At 49.5% G+C, this 20,972-nt stretch overlaps 1 protein-coding gene, 1 non-coding gene and 1 pseudogene across 2 annotated transcripts; all 3 read right to left on the bottom strand.

The window, feature by feature from the left end:
* Positions 1–9,585: 9,585 nt before the first annotated feature.
* LOC118760806 (U2 spliceosomal RNA) lies at positions 9,586–9,713 on the bottom strand (annotated as a pseudogene).
* A 5,459-nt stretch (positions 9,714–15,172) lies between these two features.
* LOC118760740 (U6 spliceosomal RNA) lies at positions 15,173–15,283 on the bottom strand. Its single transcript, XR_004996960.2, has one exon. It is a non-coding gene; the product is annotated as a U6 spliceosomal RNA (small nuclear RNA).
* A 3,950-nt stretch (positions 15,284–19,233) lies between these two features.
* PCBP1 (poly(rC) binding protein 1) lies at positions 19,234–20,950 on the bottom strand. Its single transcript, XM_004580063.3, has one exon. The coding sequence runs from the start codon at positions 20,644–20,646 to the stop codon at positions 19,576–19,578; it is 1,071 nt and encodes a 356-aa protein (XP_004580120.1). The 5' UTR covers positions 20,647–20,950; the 3' UTR covers positions 19,234–19,575.
* Positions 20,951–20,972: the final 22 nt, after the last annotated feature.

The raw sequence follows: 20,972 nt of genomic DNA, 5'->3' as shown, positions 1-20,972 counted from the left end.
TACCATATACCAATGTTCTCTTAGTTGATTGGACTATTGTTACTTAAAAGCCCTTGAGAACTTGTGGTAGAATGGGACAGTCCACCAGTCAGCACTGGATGGTGAATAAGGACTCCTGTGCTTCTAAGAGTCTGCCTCCAAGTTATTTTTGGAGATAGATTTGGTCCACTCACAACATGGCAGGCTAAACAAAACGCCCCCACCTTAACCATTTTTAAATGTACAGTTCAGTGGCTTCCCAGTACATTCCCTTTAAAAAATGCAAGACGACATTTTAAAAAATATGACTTAAAGGCCCAGTACAGTCGCCTGGCGGCTAAGGTCCCTTCTTTCAACATGCTCCAGGATCCCATATGGGTGCTGGTTCTAATCCTGGCAGCCCTGCTTCCCATCCAGCTCCCTGCTTGTGGCCTGGGAAAGCAGTTGAGGACGGCCCAAAGCCTTGGGACCCTGCACCTGTGTGAGAGATCTGGAAGAGGCTCCTGGTTTCAGACTGGCTCAGCACCGGTCATTGCGATTACTTCGCGGTGAATCAATGGACAGAAGATCTTCTCTGTCTCTCCTCTTCTCTGCATATCTGCCTTTCCAATAAAAAATACATACATCTTTTTAAAAAAATATGACTTAAATATTAGTTGCATTGTAATTTATGCCTATGGGAAATTAGTGTGTAAGAGCAATGAATTTCGAACCCTTTGTCAGAAGCACCTATCTATTTTTCTGGCTGGGAAAGTGTAATAACTGTTACCAGTCCTATGCTTTTCTGAACTTTGTCCTGAGGAGCCATTCTCACAAGTTGGTGCCGGAAAGGAATTTGGGAGTGACTCAGGCCAAAGGGCCTTCACTTACCTGGTTACCCATTTAGTTGAGCATTGCACAGCAAACCTTTACTGGGCCTGTGGGCCAGGAGCCTGGGGGTTGGGGGAAGGACACAGCTCAGGGTCCCGAGACACTGGTCTCAGGGAGCTCCTGTCTGTCCAAGGGCAGAAATGAACTCAAGACTAGGGATGGGCACTCAGCAGGCTGGAGAGGAGAAAGGCACAGATCCGTCATTACAGGAGATTTAGACTGTAGCCTGGGACCAGACTTGGGACAGCCTCACATGTCCCAGAAAAGACTTGAGGTTTTTTGCTTTGTAAGGCAGGGGATGGAGGCATGGGGTCGGGGGAGAGGTAGAGTCAGGCCTTGACTCCCTCTGATGTAGTTGGGGGGGAGCAAATGGAGATGGGAGGGGCTGACTATCCTCCCCTGCTTGGAAGCCGGAAGGGTTTTGTAAATCAACAAATGACAGAACCATGTCCTCAGCCGTGTCTCAGGTTCTGAGTGACTGGGATAGGATGGAATCTTCAAACTTAACTATAGGGCCCGGAGCGGTAGCCTAGAGGCTAAAACTTTTGTCTTGCACAAGCCGGGATCCCATTTGAGCATCGGTTCCCATCCAGCTCCCTGCTTGTGGCCTGGGAAAGCAGCAGATGATGGCCCAAAGCTTTGGGACCCTGCACCCGTGGGAGAGCTCCTGGTTCCTGGCTTTGGATTGGTGCAGCTCCAGCTATTGTGGCCACTTGGGAAGTGAATCATTGGACGGAAGATCTTTCTCTCTGTCTCTTCTCCTCTCTGTATATCCGACTTTTGCAATAAAAATTAAAGATTAAAAATTAAAATTATAGGTTCATTTATTTTATTACAAAGTCAGATATACAGAGAGGAGGAGAGACAGAGAGGAAGATCTTCCGCCCGATGACCCACACCCCAAGGGAGCCACAACGGCCTGTGCTGCGCCAATCCGAAGCCGGGAACCTGTAACCTCTTCCAGGTCTCCCACACAGGTGCAGGGTCCCAAGGCTTTGGGCCGTCCTCGACTGCTTTCCCAGGCCACAAGCAGGGAGCTGGATGGGAAGTAGTGCTGCCGGGATTAGAACTGGTGCTCATATGGGATCCTGGAGCATTCAAGGCAAGGACTTTAGCTGCTAGGCCACATTGCCGGGCCCAAAAAATAAATCTTAAAAAAAGAAAAAGCTTAGCAATTGAAGAATTTGCCAATCCTTTCTTCCAAAGACTCTCTCTTGTTCTTCTGGTATCCTGTATTCTGTCCCGCATTCATTGCTAGCTTTCTTCCCCTCTTTGCCTCCCTGGGGACACTAGAAAAATGTGAAGCATTCTGAAATACCACCTCCACTCCAGCAGCAGCCCTCAATGCTATCTTTGTGTCTTCCAGATAAAGAGATCAAAGTTTTTCCAACATCTAATTCTGCACACTGATTTACATGAGCAGAGGTGGGGAAGCTGGGACACAGATGGGATTTTTGCTCCAAAGGTAAAGTCTCCACTCGGGTTGTGACATTGCGTCTGTGCAGCAAGGGGGCCAGCTTAGTTCTCTGCCTATGGGATCCCACACAAAACCAAGGGCAGAGTCTAACCTTGAATTCTGGCATGTCTCAGCTAGAAGGCTCTTCAGGCTTTCTGGGGAGGGAAAAACAGAGATGGAAGTGTAAGTAGGCACAGGCATTTGCTGCAGCAGGTAACCTGCCGCGGGGCGAGGGGCGGGGTGGAGCTGAGGCGTGGTTGTGGCACAGGGGTTAGACTGCTGCCTGTAACGCTGGCAGCAGGGATCCAGCTCCCTGTTCATGCGCTGGGGACAGCAGTGGGAGATGGCTGAAGTTACTGGCTTCTGTATCCACTCGGGAAACTCAGGTGAAGCTCTGGTGTCCTGTGTAGTCCAGCCCAGCTTGTTTGAACCATTCCAGGGGAGTGAATGAGTGGGATGTCTCCCTCTCTCTCTTTGTCTCTGCCTCTCCTATTTCTTTTTCTCCACCTTCCAAATAGATAGACGCTGTTTTCCTTTTTTTTTTTTAAGATTTATTTATTCTTTTTTTAATTTTTTTTTTAAAGATTTTATTGTTATTGGAAAGCCGGATATACAGAGAGGAGGAGAGACAGACAGGAAGATCTTCCATCCGATGTTTCACTCCCCAAGTGAGCCGCAATGGGCCGGTACGCGCTGATCCGAAGCCAGGAACCAGGAACCTCTTCCGGGTCTCCCACGCGGGTGCAGTGTCCCAAAGCTTTGGGCCGTCCTCGACTGCTTTCCCAGGCCACAAGCAGGGAGCTGGATGGGAAGTGGAGCTGCCGGGATTAGAACCGGCACCCATATGGGATCCCGGGGCTTTCAAGGCGAGGACTTTAGCCGCTAGGCCACGCCGCCGGGCCCAGATTTATTTATTCTTATTAGAAAGGCAGATTTATAGAGTGAATAGACAAAGATGAGGCTGCTCTCTGCAGTGTTCTCAGAAGATGCCAAGGGGAGGCGACTGAGGCCCCGCAGAGACCACCAGAGAAAGAAGACAACCAGCAATCAGCCAACCAATCCAATCATCGTATTGAGTCTAACAGTAAAGTTATGCAGGCTCAGAGCACAACAGCAATCTAATTGGTCTCAAAACCACCAATCAACTTAACGGTACAATCTTTCCTGATGAGAGCAACCTATGAGCCTGACCTGACCGCAGTGGCCTCTAATTGGTCCCTTCATTTCCCTACTGCAAAGTGAGGACCTTCTAAGCAGAGGAAAACAGGATATGTACATCTGGTCCTGGGCCACTGTCAGCTGTCAGGTCAAAGTGGGATCTCAGTTTACTAAGCCCCGTGCCAGTTTCCCTAGGGCGCAGTGTACTGTGCCCTTATGACCTCCAGCACAGACCAGGAAGGCCTGGATCCACAGACAACTGCCACACAGACAGAAAGATCCTGTGTCCGCTGGTTCACTCCCCAAGCAGCCGCAACAGCGGAGCTGAGCCAATCCTGAGCGAAGCCAGGAGTCGAGCATCTTCTAAGTCTCCCTCGTGGGTCCAGGGTCCTAAGGCTTTGGGCCGTCCTCGACTGCTTTCCCAGGCCACAAGCAGGGAGCTGGATGGGAAGTGCAACATCCAGGACAGGAACCAGTGTCCATATGGTTTGGTGGTGCTGAAGGGCAGATTAGCCTGCAGTGCCACTACACTGGGTCCCTTGAATCTCCACACATTTATTTGAAAGGTAGAGAAACAAAGAGTTTCCATCTGCTGGTCTGCTCCGGAGGTGGCTGGCAAGGCCAGGGCTGTCTGGAATAAAGCAAGGGGAGGCTGGCATGAAGCCAGGAACCCTATCAGGGTCTCCCACAGGGGTGGCAGAGATCCAATTACTTGAGCCATCACCTGTTGTCTCCGGAGGTTTGCCTTATTGGGGAAGCCTGATTCAGGCGCTGGGGCCAGGAATTGAACCAGGACTGTGTTGTGGGATGCCAGTGTGGCAACTGTAAGGCTGAACACCTGCTCCTATCATATTTTCAATCTAATTTTGTGTCCCCGGATCCTGTGCAAGTCTCTCATTCCTTTGCAAGAGTCACTGCCCTTGCTTCAGCTATCTTGCTTACACTGGGAAAGTTACACTTCCTGCCGTAAGAATTTGGTTGGCTCCAAAAGGAATCTGCCTGGGGACAGGGCGGCAAGTTCCTAGGAACCTCTGTACCTGTGACTCTCCCCAGCAGACCCCACCCAGCTGGGGGCGGCAGCCGAGGGGGCCCTCACAGCCCAGCGGCATGAGTCATCAGGGTCACCAGCTAACCCTTAGCTCCAGGCTCAGAGCGCCTTTTGTTTTCCAGTTGAATAGGCAGCCTTGATTCTCTCTCTCTCTCTCTCTCTCTCTCTCTCTCCTCTCTCTCTCCTCTCTCTTCTCTCTCTGTCTCTCTGTGAGACAAGCCAGGGGGCTTTGGCTGCAAGTGTGGGGAACGTATCACTCACTGCTGTTCACTGCTGTATTCCTGAACGTGGCTCAGGGCTGGTGGTCTCTCTCCTACAAAGTTTTTAGGATTTAACTTGGGGCAGAGGCTGGGGTGGAATTCAGCTCCAAAGCAGGAATTCATCCCTGTAGGAATGGGGGATGTCTGTGGCCCCTAAAGGAGCCTCCCTGCTCCAGCCAGCTCTGCAAACTGGTCCTTGTGTCCACACCCTAGGTGGGGGTTCACTCTCCCCATATACCTTCTCACATCAACAAATGTTTGAAGATTTCTTTTTTTAAAGATTTATTCATTTTATTACAGACAGATATACAGAGAGGAGGAGAGACAGAGAGGAAGATCTTCCCTCCAATGATTCACTCCCCAAGTGAGCCGCAACGGGCCGATGCGCGCCGATCCGATGCCGGGAACCTGTAACCTCTTCCGGGTCTCCCACGCGGGTGCAGTGTCCCAATGCATTGGGCCGTCCTCAACTGCTTTCCCAGGCCACAAGCAGGGAGCTGGATGGGAAGTGGAGCTGCAGGGACTAGAACCGGTGCCCATATGGGATCCCGGGGCTTCCAAGGCGAGGACTTTAGCCGCTAGGCCACGCCGCCGGGCCCGAAATGTTTGAAGATTTCAAAGGCACAGGGGATATACGGAGAGTTGAGAGGCTCCATTTTCTGGTTCACTCCTCACATGCCTGCAACAGTCAAGGCCGGAGCTATTGGGACACCTGTGTGGGTGGCCAAGCCCTTAAGTCGCTGAGCCAATACCTGCTGCCTTCCCCGGGTGCACAGTAGTAGAAAGCTACATTGAAAGCTGGAGGAATGCAGTCACTCCAATACAGGACGTGAGTGTCCCAAGATGTGGTAACCCACAGCACTGTGACGCCCCTGCCACTAATTCACTTCCAATCCCAAAGATTTTCCATGGCTGCATGTTAGGACAAGAGAGGGGGTTTTTCAAATACCTGAAGGTTAGACTGAAGATCAGGCCAATGAAATGGTAACCTCTGGGTCCGGCAGTGTGGCCTAGCAGCTAAAGTCCTCGCCTTGAACACCCCGGGATCCCATGTGGGCGCCAGTTCTAATCCCGGCAGCCCCACTTCCTATCCAGCTCCCTGCTTGTGGCCTGGGAAAGCAGTCGAGGACGGCCCAAAGCCTTGGGACCCTGCACCTGCGTGGGAGACCTGGAAGAGGTTACAGGTTCCCGGCATCGGATCGGCTCAGCACCAGCTGCTGTGGTCACTTGGGGAGTGAATCATCGGATGGAAGATTTTCCTCTCTGTCTCTGTCCTCCTCTCTGTACATCTGATTTTGTAATAAAAATAAATAAATGTTTTTTAAAAAAAGTACAATGAAATGCATTTATGAAAGAAAGAAAGAAAGAAAGAAAGAAAGAAAGAAAGAAAGAAAGAAAGAAAGAAAGAAAGAAAGAGTAACCTCTGAAAGCCTTCACTTTCGGACCACAGGCTTTGTGATCTCTAGGCTTGGGGGGAGAAGAGAGACAGAGAGAATCTTTTATTTGCTCCTTCACTCTCCAAATTGCTGCCAACTGGGCCAGGGGTTTAGTAGCTGGAAGGTCCTGGTGAGTGTTGTGATGGGCCAAAGGCACCTTCAATGGGATGAAGAAAGGGTGCACCTTCAAGAGCTCAGCAGGAAAGAAACGACATTAGAGGGTCCAGCATGGCAGCCTAGCAGCTAAAGTCCTCCCCTTGAGCTCCCCAGGATCCCTTATGGGCGCCAGTTCTAATCCCAGCAGCTCCACTTCCCATCCAGCTCCCTGCTTGCGGCCTGGGAAAGCAGTTGAGGACGGCCCAGAAGCTTGGGACCCTGCACCTGTGTGGGAGACTTGGAAGAAGCTCCTGGCTCATGGCCTCAGATCAGCTCAGCTATGGCCACTGGGGTCAATAAAAATATATCTTTAAAAAAAAAAGAGATTAGATACTGAAAAATGTTACCACACTACAAAAAAAATAGGAATATTATTAGTCATCACAAGTACAAATTAGGTAGGAATAAACCAGTTAGACACCCCATATTGGGGGGGCCTGGGCTAGCTCCCTGGCTCTGGCTCCAAACTCCAGCTTCCTCCTGAGGTACACCCTTGGGAGCCAGAAGGGATGGCTCAAGTAACTGGGCCCGTGCTACCCACGTGGGAGAGCTTGACTGAGTTCCCACCTGTTGGCTTTGGTCCTTGCACTGGCCCTGCCATTGGGGGTACTCGGGGGGGATGAAACACTAGATGGGAGCTCCCTGGCTCTTGCTCTCTCTTTCTGCCTTTTTTTTTTTAAGATTTATTTATTTTTTATTGGAAAGGCGGATATACAGAGAGGAGAGACAGAGAGGAACATCTTCCCTCCGATGATTCACTCCCCAAGTGACTGCAACGGCTGGAGCTGAGCCAATCCGAAGCCAGGAGCCAGAAGCCTCCTCCGGGTCTCTCACGCGGGTGCAGGGTCCCAAGTCTTCGGGCCATCCTTGACTGCTTTCCCAGACCACAAGCAGGGAAATGGGGCCTCTGGGATTAGAACTGGCACCCATATGGAATCCTGGTGCATTCAAGGTGTAGACTTTAGCCACTAGGCTTCCGTTCCAGGCTCTATGGTCATCTTTAAAAATTAAAACAAATATTGCACACCTAGATTGGAAAATCTAATATGAATTTTCAAGTTTAAGGGCTTATTTTGGAAGCATTTCAATGTGATAAATATAACCTGAATTTTAAGGTGAAAGAAAATAATCGACAATGTGTTGAAAAAATGTAAGGCTTGTGTTCCCAATTATCTTTTAGTGCATAGCTACAGTCACAGGGTATATATCTATATATACCCACATGTAAGCTGGCACAGGAAAAGACAGGTCCAGAAATAAAAGAGAAAGGAGAGTCTAGCATAATAATAATAATAATAATAATAATAATAATAATAATACATTATCTAATAAAGGCATCACACATCAAGAGGGCAAAGGATGGGTTAATATAGGGAATGCAAAAAGGTTTACTGGATGCCAAATCTCACAGGTGGGAGGGAGCTTCAGGCCCACGTCTAGATTTAACCAGAATTCTGCATTTGATTATAGATGTCTTCCAGTGTTTCAGAAGGACTAGACTGATTTCACTTGGGTCACGTGTCTGCCATTCCAGGATTATTCAACACATATCACTGGAAAAAAAAAGTGTTAGCACTATCCTCACATATGAAATAAATTGCTGGTGGGTTAAGTTTAAATATTTGAAAAACAGATAAATAAAATACCAGTATTGAAAAAATTGAATTAAAAAAGTTATTGTGGTTTGGGAAGTTATTCCCAAACATGACAGTAAAGACAGAAACCATGGGCCCGGCGGCGTGGCCTAGCGGCTAATGTCCTCGCCTTGAAAGCCCCGGGATCCCATATGGGCACCGGTTCTAATCCTGGCAGCTCCACTTCCCATCCAGCTCCCTGCTTGTGGCCTGGGAAAGCAGTCGAGGACGGCCCAATGCATTGGGACACTGCACCACGTGGGAGACCCGGAAGAGGTTCCTGGTTCCCGGCTTCGGATCGGCGCGTACTGGCCCGTTGCGGCTCACTTGGGGAGTGAAACATCGGACGGAAGATCTTCCTCTCTGTCTCTCCTCCTCTGTGTATATCTGACTTTGCAATAAAAATAAATCTTAAAAAAAAAAAAAAAGACAGAAACCATAAAGATAAAGATTGAAAGATTTAGCTACTTAATCATTAGAAACTTCTGTAGAGCGGAAGTTAAAAGGAAACTGACAAACTAAGGAAAAAAACATAGTATACATATGATGGTTAATGTTTTACTGTATAATGAGCTCCTCAATCAATAAGAAAACTATCAACACCTCCGTAGAAAAAGGTGCAAACTACGTGAACAAGTAATTTACCGAAGGAGAGAAGCAACTGCGGAGGAACAGTATTTTTAGATTAAAAAGTTATTTTTGACACAGACAGGGCAAGAGAGAGGGCAGTCTTCCCAGATTCTAGTTCACCCTCTGGCTCACTGGCCCAAAGCACCCAGGAAGTCCAGCTGAGCCGAAGCTAAGGCTGGGAGCCATGAACTCGAGTGCCCTTTGTGGGTGGCAGGAATCGAGTGGCTTGAACATCCCTGCCGCCTCCCACTGCCTGCATTTCTAGGAAGCTGGAGTCCAGAACACACAGCACGAGCTGAACCCAGGTGTTTAACGTTTTACGATGGGAACAAAGCCTTTGAATTGGCATTCTAAACACAAGGCCAAATGCCTGGGCCTCCAGCATTTCTATCCACTAGTTATCTAAGGAATGAAAAGTAAAACATTGCTGTGCCCTTTTTTCTTTCTTCTTTACCTACCAGGAAACAAAGCACAATCTTCAGTGTTGTTAAGGATGTGGAAAACCACAGAAAGGGAGAAAAGCCCTATCCGGGGCCTGGTCACCTTGGACACAAAATCCACTTTGTAACGGCTTCTGACCACCCCGTCCAGGGAGCAGTCAGGCAGAAGGGCATTCACCAGAGCCATGGACACAAGTTGCGAAAGGACAGGATCTGCGCGGCTCAACTATAATTCTATCAATTTGTGGTGAGCGAGAATATCCTGTCCTCCTGCTAAGCTCTGGCTTCCTGTTTCTGTTCTACAAAGGGCTACGAGGAGACTGCTCAGGAGTGCTGAGGCCATCTTTCCTGTAATAAAGCTCTAAATTCTTTGCAAATGTTTGTTTATTTTGTTTACTTGAAAGAGAGGGGGTAAGAGAGGGGGAGAGAGAAACAAAGAGGGGACAAAGCTCCTGCATGAGTCCTCCATTCTACACACTCGCAGCAGCAACACTCGGAACGGGAGTATCAGGGACCCAACTATGTAAGCCATTACATGTACGCAAATGGGACCTTGGTGCCTGCAGGAGGAAAGCCACTGAGAAATTGCACCAGGCCCAAAAATATATTTTTACACTTGATCTTAGCCAAAAGGCTGAGAAGCAATCAAAAATATATTTTTAAGAGATTTATTATTATTATTGTTATTGAAAAGTCAGATATACAGAGAGGAGAAGAGATAGAGAGGAAGATCTCCCATCAAATGAAGAATTCCCCAAGCAGCCGCAACGGTCGGAGCTAAGCCAATCTGAAGCCAAGAGCACAGAGCCTCTTCCTGGTTTTCCACGCGGGTGCAGGAATCCAAGGCTTTGGGCCGTCCGCGACTGCTTTCCCAGGCCACAAGCAGGGAGCTGGAAGGGAAGCAGGGCAGCCAGGATAGGAACTGATGCCCATATGGGATCTTGGCATATGCAAGGTGAGCATTTAGCCATCAGGCTATCAAGCCGGGCCCTTTATAATATTAATCACAAAGGACTAATATGCTAAAGATAAACAGCGTGTTTATCATTGGTAAGATAAAACACATAGCTCCTGGAAAACAATATATAAATTATATAAAGAAATAACAGATAACATGCATATGCAGAAATCATGAGGAAAGATTTTATATTAATGCAAATCACAATTTTTAAATAAAACCAGAAGAAGAATGGTTATCATCCAAAAAATAAAAAAAAAATACACAAATTGTTGGAGAAAATGTGGGGAAAAAGACCCTCTAATACAGTATTGGTTGCAAAGTATACCAGTACAACCATCATGAAAGACAGCATGGAGATTCCTCAGAAACAGATCTGCTGGGCCCAGAACCATTGCCTAGCGGCTGACATCCTCTCCTTGCACGCACCAGGATCCCATATGGGCGCGGTTCATGTACTGCTGCCCCGCTTCCCATCCAGCTCCCTGCTTGTGGCCTGGGAAAGCAGTCAAGGACAGCCCAAAGCCTTGGGATCCTGCACCTGTGTGGGAGACCCTGGAGAAACTCTTGGCTCCTGGCTTCAGATTAGCCCAGTTCTATTCTGGCCACTTATGGAGTGAACTAGCAGATGGAAGATATTTCTGTCTCTCCTTCACTCTGTAAAATCTGACTTTCCATGAAGAATAAATGAGTCTTAAAAAAATAAAAAAGAGGGCCCGGCATGGTAGACTAGTGGCTAAAGTCCGGACGCAGCAGGATCCCATATGGGCACCGGCTCTAATCCTGGCGGCCCCGCTTCCCATCCAGCTTCCTGCTTGTAGCCTGGGAAAACAGTCGAGGACTGACCAGAAGAAGCATGGCAGATCCAGAAGAAGCTCTGGGATCCTGGCTTTGGATTGACTCAGCTCTGGCCATTGCGGTCACTTTGGGAGTGAATCAGCAGATGGAAGATCTTCCTCTCTGTCTCTCGTCCTCTTTGTATATCTGCCTTTCCAATTAAAAAACAATAGATTAGAGCCTATGAAACTGTCACATAATGCATAATAATTAATTAAAAAAAATAAAGAAGATGGAATTCCATCTAATAAATCACAAAAAAAAAAAACCCAAAACAATAGATTTTTTTTAAAAAAAGAAAATAGAATACAATGGGACCTAGTGCGGTGGCCTAGCAGTTAAAGTCCATGCACGCTCTGGGATCCCAAATTGGTGTCATTTCTAAACCTGGCCACCCCAGTTGTGGGGTCTCCTCTTTGTAAATCTGCTTGTGGCCTGGGAAAGCAGTCGAGGACAGCCCAAAGCCTTGGGACCCTGCACCCATGTAGGAGATCCGGAAAAGGCTCCGGGCTCCTGGCTTCAGATTGGCTCTTGGAGGCTCTTGTGTGGTGTAGCTGGTAGGAGGCTGGATGGGATGCCCCATGCTGGCGTGCCTGGTGTAGGTTCCAATGTCCTGCCAGTCAGCACCCTGGAGACAGCAAATGCTGACCCCTGCCTAGACCTGGGTGGCTGTCACCCAGGAGGGAAACCCTCGCTCTAGTGGCAGTTCAGAGAGGAATTAGCAGATGGAAGACCTCTGTCTCTAACATGAAAATACGTCAAAATGAATACAGAGAATATATTACATTTTGTTCAACAAATGGTATCAGTACAACTGGATAGACAAATACAAAAGAATAAATCTGGATTTGTTTAACATACACTAAAATTTTTTTAAAGATTTATTTTTATTGGAAAGGCAGATATACAGAGAAGGAGAGACACAGAGAAAGATCTTCTGTCCGTTGATTCACTCCTCGAGCGGCCACAACGGCTGGTGCTATGCCAATCCGAAGCCAGGAGCCAGGAACCTCTTCCTGGTCTCCCATGCAGGTACAGAGTCCCAAAGCTTTGGGCCAACCTCTACTGCTTTCCCAGGCCACAAGCAGGGAGCTGGATGGGAAACGGGATCACCGGGATTAGAACCAGCGCCCATATGGGATCCCAGCGGGTTCAAGGTGAGGATAACTGCTGTGCTATGGTGCTGGGCCCAACATATATTAAAATTAATTCAAAATGGATCAAAGATCCAAACACAAAGTCACCAAGAGTTATACTTTTTCTGAAGTTATTTTTTAGTATTTTATTTGTTTGTTTATTTTTTATGGAAAGTCATAATTACAGAGATGAGGAGCGACAGAGAGAAAAATCTGTCCGGTGCTTCCCTTCTCAAGTGGCCGCAACAGCCAGAACTGAGCTGATCTACAGCCAGGAGCTTCTTCTGGGTCTCCCATGTGAGTGCAGAGACTCAAGACTTTGGGCTGTCCACTGCTTTCCCAGGGATCAAGCAGGGAGCTGGAAGGGAAGTGGAGCAGGAGGGATACGAACCGGTGCCCATATGGGATCCTGGCGCATGTAAGGCGAGGAGTTTAGTCACTAGGCTTGGCGCCGGGCTTCTGAACTTTTATAGTGTTTTAGCTGGGCCTATGGCAATCTTAGATGAAAAAAATGAGAATAATTCTTCATGATCTTGGGTTAAGTAAATATTCCTGAAATATGACCAAGGCATAAGCAGAGAGAGAAAAAGAGAGATAAATTGGATTTCATCCAAATGAAAAACTTCAAAGACATTATGAAGAAAGTTAAAAGACAATCCACAAGGGCCCGGCGGCGTGGCCTAGCAGCTAAAGTCCTCGCCTTGAACACCCCGGGATCCCATGTGGTCAGTGGTTCTAATCCCGGCAGCTCCACTTCCCATCCAGCTCCCTGCTTGTGGCCTGGAAAAGCAGTCGAGGACGGCCCAAAGCCTTGGGATCCTGTACCCGCGTGGGAGACCTGGAAGAGGTTCCTGGTTCCCGGCTTCGGATCGGCTCAGCACCGGGTGTTGCACTTACTTGGGGAGTGAATCATCAGATGGAAGATCTTCCTCTCTGTCTCTCCTCTCTGTATATCTGACTTTGTAATAAAAATAAATAAATCTTAAAAAAAAAAGACAATCCACAAGAACAGGAGAGAATATTTGCAAATTATAAATCAGACAAAATCCCCAGTACACAGACTACATGAAGTACTCATAGAACTCAATAATAATAATAATTTTTATAGACAACCCAATGGACAACATTTCTCAGTGGATAACAGGTCTGAAGTGATTTTTCTAAAAGAAGACATTACTGACCAATAAGCATATGGAATGAAAGTTACAACTTTCTCGAGGTACCATTTCACATCCACCAGGATGGCTACTGTAGAAAAGACAGAAAAAGGGGCTGGTGCAATGGCTCAACTGACTAATCCTCTCCCTTCAAGCACTGGGATCCCTATGGACGCCAGTTCATGCCCGGCTGCTCCACTTCCCATCCAGCTCCCTGCCTGTGGCCTGGGAAAGCAGTCAAGGACGGCCCAAAGCCTTGGGACCCTGCACCCGTGTGAAAAACCCCAGGAGGAGGGTCCTGGCTCTTGGCTTCGGATAGGTCAGCTCGTCTGTTGTGGCTGTTTAGGGAGTGAACCAAATGGAAGATCTCTCTCTCCATCTCTCCTCTCTGTAAGTCTGTGTTTGCAATGAAAATAAATACATTTAAAAAGAGATTAAAAAGAGAAACAGCAAGAAAGCATCTTATTTGGTCTGGCTTTGCCCTGGCTTTTGTGGCCGCTTGAAGAATGAAATAGCTGATGGAAGGCTTCTCTGTTAAACACTTCCTGACAAATAAATAAATTAAAAAACAACAACAAAAGCACACACACACACAACCAGTAGCATATCTAGTGAAATTGTGTTTAGGAAGGGATAGACGATAGTAAAGCTAGCAATATGGATTTTTGTGTGTACTGCACATTCACGTGTGTTCTAGAAAGACGTGTATTGCTGTCTTAAAATAAGAATGAGGTAGGAAATTTTACTAAAGAGAAAACAATGGCCAGTTTATTTAGACTCTCCCAGGGCAATTTTCCTGGCTTAAACAGTCCGAAGAGTGGGTAGGAGCCACTTGAGAGCCCCACTGCAGACAACCAAACAACGGCTTGGCTGCCATGAGCCCTAACCCAGGCCATGTGACTTCATGGCTGCCGCCTCGGCTTTCTCACCTGTAACGCGGCTTCCCAATGACCTGGACGGCAAGGAGCCCCACGAGCTCTGGGAGGGAGTTCATCTGGGGGCCTCAGGACACCCCACGGGGCTGGCCGACACTGGTCAGGTTTAGGGCCGGGCTTGCTCTCACAGGGCCCTCTGTCCCCAGCCACGGCTCCCTCAGCCAGCCTGGGTGCAGGTGAGAGAAGGCAGGAGGCCGCTTGCACTTGGCCTTCATCCTGAGGACACAGGTGTGGCAGCCTTGCGCCCCTGGGGTCAGGGGCTCGGGTCTTGGGGGCCAGTTCACTTCCCTTTCTCTTCTGCCATGGGAGATGTTGAGAGCAGATCTGTGGGAGTTCCTTCCTGCGTTGCCGCAACCAACAAAGCACCAACAGGACCCAGGGTTCCTGCAGGGTTTTGGTAACTTCCGCTTTTTCTCTCCCGGGCGCTCACAGATGTCTGTGTATCAGAAACCAGGCCTGTGGCAGGGGCCGGGATGGTTGTGGGGATCACCTCCAGCAGTGCTTTCAGATGGAGGGGCTCGCTTGTGGAGCCCACCCAGTGAGCTCGGACTGGAAGGGGGCAGGGAGGTGGTGTACACGTGTGTGCACACAGCACACACTAGCTGCGTGAGACAAGGGAGTGGGTGGAGCTGGGGGGAGACCCGCCTTCTAACCTCACAACACAACTCCCTTGACTGTTGCCCTGCCCAAGCTCCTCCTGACTGTGGCCAGTGACTGTGGCCTAATAGCAGGCAGCTGTGGGGGGCCTTTTTGATGTCTAGGTCTCCAACCCAGAAGGGAACAGGACATGCTCAAACTGCCCCAAAGACAAAAGGCAAAGGGAGGATCTCTGAATGCAGGTCCCCATAAGCAAAAGACACGAAGGGAGAAACACTCCAGGCATCACATTGCCTCGTGTGGTAGTCACTGGTCTAGGACCCTCCTCCATCCACTCCTCTCTAACCTGTGCCTTTTTAACATTTTTTGATTTTTTAAATTGTTCTTATTTTCCATGACATGTTTTTGTAGGTATAGGGATGCCCCCCACCTCCCTTTCTTTGCTATCTATTCTCCCCCAAACACCATTTTCCCCCTATTACCAAGATATAATGGAACACTTCACAAATTTGCATGTCTTGCTTGCTGAGGGGCCATGCGGATCTTCTCTGGATCATTCCAAGTTTAGTGACTATGCGCCAAATGAGTGCTAGCACCTTTACCTTCACCTTGCTTACTGGGAAGGCAAGGTTCTTTTCCAAAACAAAAATCCTTTAGTGGGCCCGGCGTGATGGCTTACTGGCTAAAGTCCTCGCCTTGAAGGCGCCGGGATTCCATATGTGCCAGTTCTAATCCCAGCAGTTCCACTTCCCATCCAGTTCCCTGCTTGTGGCCTGGGAAAGCAGTCAAGGATGTCTCAAAGCCTTGGGATCCTGCACCTGTGTGGGAGACCCAAGAGAGCTCCTGGCTCCTGACTTCAGATCGGTGCAGCACCAGCTGTTGCGGCTCACTTGGGGAGTGAATCATCTGACGGAGGATGTTCCTCTCTGTCTCTCCTCCTCTCTGTATATCTGACTTTGCAATAAAAATAAAATAAATCTTTAAAAAAAAAATTCCTTAGTGAAGTTCCTTTCCAAAACAAAAATCGTTTCCCTGCTTCTCTTCAAGTTTTCATGAAGCATCTGCACCACCTATACTCCAGTTTCCATTTCCTTAGTTCCCAGGCCCTCCTCCTTTCCTGATAATCTGGCTTTCCCCAATGCTACTAGAAAATTCTGTTCCAGGGGCCAGCACTGTTGTTGGTAAATCTGCCACCTGCAGTGCCAGGCTCCATAGGAGTGAGTCCTGGCTGCTCCACTTTTGATCCAGTTCCCTGCTAATGTGCTTTGGAAAGCAGTGGAGGACAGCCCAAGTGCTTGGGCCACTGCATTCACACGGGAGACCTGCAAGAAGCTCCTGGCTCCTGGCTTCGGCCTGGCCCAAGTCCAGTTGTAGTAATTTGGGGAATGAACCAGCAGATGGAGGATGGCTCTCTTCCTCTGCCTCTCTGTCACTTGCTTTAACTTTACCTTTCAGATAAATAAGTGAATAAAAATAATAATAATCTGTTCCTTAAGCATACCCATTCCATTGAAGCGGCCCTCCTATCTTCACTGGTGTTTTCCAGTGTTCCTTTGGTCTCTAAAATGACTAGGGGCAAAAAACACAAGTATTGGAATTGAGGCTATTTTAAATAACATTTCATGTTTTGTTTTACAGTGTGAATATTTAAATTCTAATTGTGCATCATTTATAAATAAGCATATTAATATGCATCTTTGTAATTTATTTTGCACCTGATAGGTGCACATTCAATTTGCTCCAGCTGGTAGCATTACTGCCACTCCCTCAGCCCTGTCGCTTTCCCCTGGGGCTTCTCTGCCTGTCTCTCCTACGTTCTCCCTCCAAGTATTTACTGGGCCTGTTTGTGTCGGGCAGTAGAGATAGTGACAAATGCAAACTAGGCCTGACACCCCAAAAACATATTCCCAAACTCAACCCCTTTTCCCTCTAACTCCTGTCTGCGTGCACCACTCACTTCCCTCTTTCCCTTCCATTTCTTGCTACTGGTCAAATTCTATTTTCTTAGGTTTCTGTACCCATGCCTGAATTTGTTGCTCTTTTTTTTTTTCCCCACAAGATTTTATTTATGGGCCATGGTGCAATGGCTCAGTGGCTAAATCCTCACCTTGCAAACGCTGGGATCCCATATGGGCACTAGTTCATGTCTTGGCTACTCCACTTCCCTTCCAGTTCCCTGCTTGTGGGCTGGAAAAGCAGTAGGGGATGACTCAAAGCCTTGGGATCCTGCACCTGAATGGCAGACCTGGAAGAAGCTTCTGGCTTTGGATCAAATCTGCTTAGCTCCAATGGTTTGCAGCCATTTGAGGAGTGAAGCAGCAGATGGAAGTTCTTTCTCTTCTTTGCAAATTGCCTCTCCAGTGAAAGTGAGCAGATCTTAAAAATCTTATTTATGAGAGAAGAGACAGAGGTCTATATGCCAGTTCACAAATGGCAGCAATGGCCAGGGCTGTGCCAGGCACAAGCCAGGAGCCCGGAGTTTCTTTTGGGTCTTTCATGTGGGTGCAGAGCCATTCTCTGCTTTCTCAGGTTGCACTAGGGGGTTGGATCAGAGCGGAGCAGCCTTCCCATATAGGATGTCAGTATTGCGAGCATTCACCTAATGTGCTACACCCCAGTGTAGGCCCCATTCAGATGTCTTTTCTTACACTACTGTACTCACTTTGCTCTCCTGCTGTCAGTGGCCCCTTTGTGCTCTATTCTTATTAATTTCACATCCCAATCCATCTTAACACTTTCTTGAGGTAGTTTTAAGGTGATGCATAATAATTGTACACATGTATAGGGTCGGGTGTCACTGCACATAGTGATCAGATCAGGGGATGTGTGCAGTCATCACCTCACTTGTTTCTTTGCGCTGGGAATTGAGGCAGTGTTCTAATTACTGCCCTGCCTGTCATTTCTCCAAGTTGAAATTCATCTTAGGCCTTGCAGCCTAAATTATTTCACAAGTTATGGCCACCTTTGCCCCTTAAGGGATGCTGCTGGGAGGTGGTGAGGGAACATGAGGCCCCCTGACCTGCTAAGCTTCAGGAGTTCTTGGTGTTGGAGAGCTCAAGCTCACTGTTCACTCTTGCCCTGCTTTGTGTTCACTGCCCATTTGATTATCTTCTATTGGCCTTCCCACCTGGCTGTGCCTCAACTCCCTGCTTACCACCTACTGTGCACTGCCATGTTCTCTAAACTTACCCACTTACGGTGGCCTTTTTGTGAAGTACATCGATTGTCACTGGGTTTGGAGTGCTATTCTGCCTTACACAGACTTTCAAGTCCATAGAAGGGGTTAACGTGCCCAAATACGAATGCAAGCCTAACTGCAGAATTTGGGGCCTGGTCAGCCACTGCCTGCCTGATCCCAGAGTGCACCTGCAGTGATGGGCAGGCCCCATCTCACCTCCAGGACGGAGCAGCAGTCCTTTGCAGAAGCTTCCAACAGTAACAGGGGATTGCACTCTCCCGTCAGGAATTCCACCGCCCTCTTAATGATCTCCCAGTTTAACATCCCACCTAATTGTCTATTGTCTTCTGGTGTTTCAACTTTTGGCTCTGCCTGGCAGAATTTTCCTTCTTCAGTTCCAGCCTAGTCTTAAGCAGGATCTTTCCCATCCATTTTGTATGAGCCAGCAGCTTCTAACCCCACACCCCTCGGGGACCGCAGGGACAAACGAACGGCCAAGTTTTCAGGTTAGTTTTGGGACTGGCTGAGAAGCTGCATTTCTGGCACGCACAGCAGTTTCAGGTTTGTGCTCAGCTGATATCTATGTTCTTGCCGTGAGGCCTGCCCCGTGTAATAGGCAGGATTAATTCCCGGTGTGATTCTCTAACACCGCACACAGCCAAAGAATTAGAAACCAGGCCTCTTTTGTTTCTGGATACACCAATTGGCAGGTGTAATAACATCCAGACAGGCTGCTTGCCACGTGGGGCCCACACACTCTTGACCGACAACCATAGACCCCTCTGTCCGCCCCCCACCCTCCGGCAGCTGTTGCCTCCCTCCCAGCTCTTCGCAGCCCCTAGGCCACTATCTCCCCGGCCCTCCCAAGCCCCAGCCTCTCCTCCCCCGCCCCCAGGCCTTCCTTACCCTCCCCCAGCCCCTTCCTCAGGCCCCTCCCCCCCGGTTTTTTTTTGGTTGTTCCTGGCTAAGTTTTGTTTGTGAGATGGGGGTAGGGAGGACTGGTTAGAGGGAAAGGACGCTCCGCCATTCACCAGGAGGTCCTACTGAACGGGCACGTTTTCCATTTGAGAAAACCGTGTTCCCTAACAGAGAAACGGGCAGAGGCCTCTCTCTGGAACTCGGGCAGGATGTCACTGGGAGGGGAGTGGGGGTGGAGCTACATATCCCCAAGCAGGCCCGACCGGCCTGGGCTTTCTTTGTTGAGGGGACGGAATCTTACCCACAAGGTGAGAAGAGCCGGAGAACGCCGCCGACCGGCCGCGCCGCCCTCCCAGTCCCTCCCAACACCTAAGGCTAAAAGAGGGAAAAAAAAAGCACCAACAAAGAGTTGAAGATAGCAATTCCCAGCTTTTTCAAATATGAAGCATATTTTAACCAATCCATTTTTAATTCTTAAATTCTTGACATTACAGAACTAAACTGTAAATTTAACATTCCACTCTTACATTTCTTATCGACAAACAGAAATGAAATTCATGAGCCAAAAAACCCAAAACAAAACTAAAAACAGGGAAAAGCTTACAAAACTAAATATGGATCCCAGCATTAACAGCTGAACAGAGAATGTGATTTTTAAATTCTTAGCGGATGATAAAGTGTAGAAACTGAACACTTACAAATTATCTTAAAACCTGGAATCACTGACCAGAAATTACACAGTTGGATCATGGGAAAACAGCAGAAGGGGGTTATGCGGGAACCTACTCCGTTCTAGCTGCAGCCCATGCCCTTCTCAGAGGAAAGCCTGGCATTGATTAGATACTGGGCCAGACTAATGCTGGCGGCAGAGCCAGTGATAGTGACCTGCCGGCCAGAGGAGCCCTCCACCGGGTTGGCAATTTTGATCTGGGCCCCCGACATCTGGCGGATCTCATTAATGTTGGCGCCCTGGCGCCCGATGATGCAGCCGATTAAGTTATTTGGAATGGTGAGTTCGTGGGTGGTTTGAGTAGATGCATCCAAACTTGCCCAATAGCCTTTCACCTCGGGGGAGCTGGAGTCAATTCCCGCGAATCCGGTCCCGCCGTGCATCATGGCAAAGTGAGACTGTTGTCTGGCCACCTGGTTGAGCTTGGCTAGGTCGAGCGGCGAAATGGTGTGTTGTCCCTGGATCGAGTAGGCGTCGAGCGGGGGTCCCTCCAGGTCGTGGGTGGCGTGCGGGTAGCCCGCGGCGTCGCTGCAGCGCTCCTGGCCGCCGGCGCAGATGACCGGGGAGCTGGCCGGCATGGGCTGGTACGGGATGGTCATGACCCGGGCCTGCGGGGACTGCGAGAGCGTCTCGAGCATGACCAGGCAGATCTGCTTGACGCACTCGGTCACCGACTGCGGCACGCCGGCGATGGTGATGGCGCGCTCGGTCGAGTTGGGCAGCATGTCCCCCGCCACCTGCACCTGGGCCCCCGTGCTCTCGCGGATCTCTTTGATCTTACAGCCGCCCTTGCCGATGAGGGAGCCGCACTGGGTGGCCGGCACCACCAGGCGCAGGGTGACCGGGGGCCGGCTGGCCGCCGTGCTGTTGGTCATGGAGCTGTTGATATCTTCCTCCAGCTTGTCGATGATCATGGCGAAGGCCTTGAAGATGGCATTGGTGGGGCCCGTGAGGGTGATGATCCTCTCCGGGCAGTTGCCCTCCGAGATGTTGATCCGCGCGCCGCTCTCCTCGCGGATCCTCTTCACCGACTCCCCTTTCTTGCCGATGATGCTCCCCACTTCCTTGCCGTGCATCAGCAGCCGAATGGTGAGAGTCACGTTGAGTCCGCTTTCAGTCACCCCGGCATCCATGGCGAGCGGCGGGCGTTCGGGGGAGTTGGGCTCGTTACGTGGTCAAGTCTCTGGCGCGGCGGGCGGGCGGGCGGCGGCGGCGGCGGCGGGGGGAGGGGAAGGGTAGGCCCGAAACTGCCGGCGCGAGGCGAGCGAGGGCCGCGGGGCTGAGCGGGGGAGGCCGCGGCGGCGTCGCGGGCGCGGGCGGCGGCGGCCGAGGGGGCGAGCGGGGCCGGGAGCGGCGGGCGGGCGGGTGGGCGAGGGCGCGGCGCTGGCGACTCCGGCGGCAGCCTCGGCGCTCTGGGCGGGGCGGGAAGCCCGCTTTCAACCCCGCGCACCCTCTGACC

This window comes from Ochotona princeps, chromosome 8 (assembly GCF_030435755.1).
Source record: "Ochotona princeps isolate mOchPri1 chromosome 8, mOchPri1.hap1, whole genome shotgun sequence".
Lineage (NCBI taxonomy): Eukaryota > Metazoa > Chordata > Mammalia > Lagomorpha > Ochotonidae > Ochotona > Ochotona princeps.
Note: the sequence above shows the minus strand (reverse complement) of the source record. Positions and strands in the feature narration are given on the sequence as shown.

Excerpts from the sequence above, each read along its gene's own strand:
- PCBP1 (XM_004580063.3), bottom strand. The coding sequence starts at position 20,646 with ATGGATGCCGGGGTGACTGAAAGCGGACTCAACGTGACTCTCACCATT.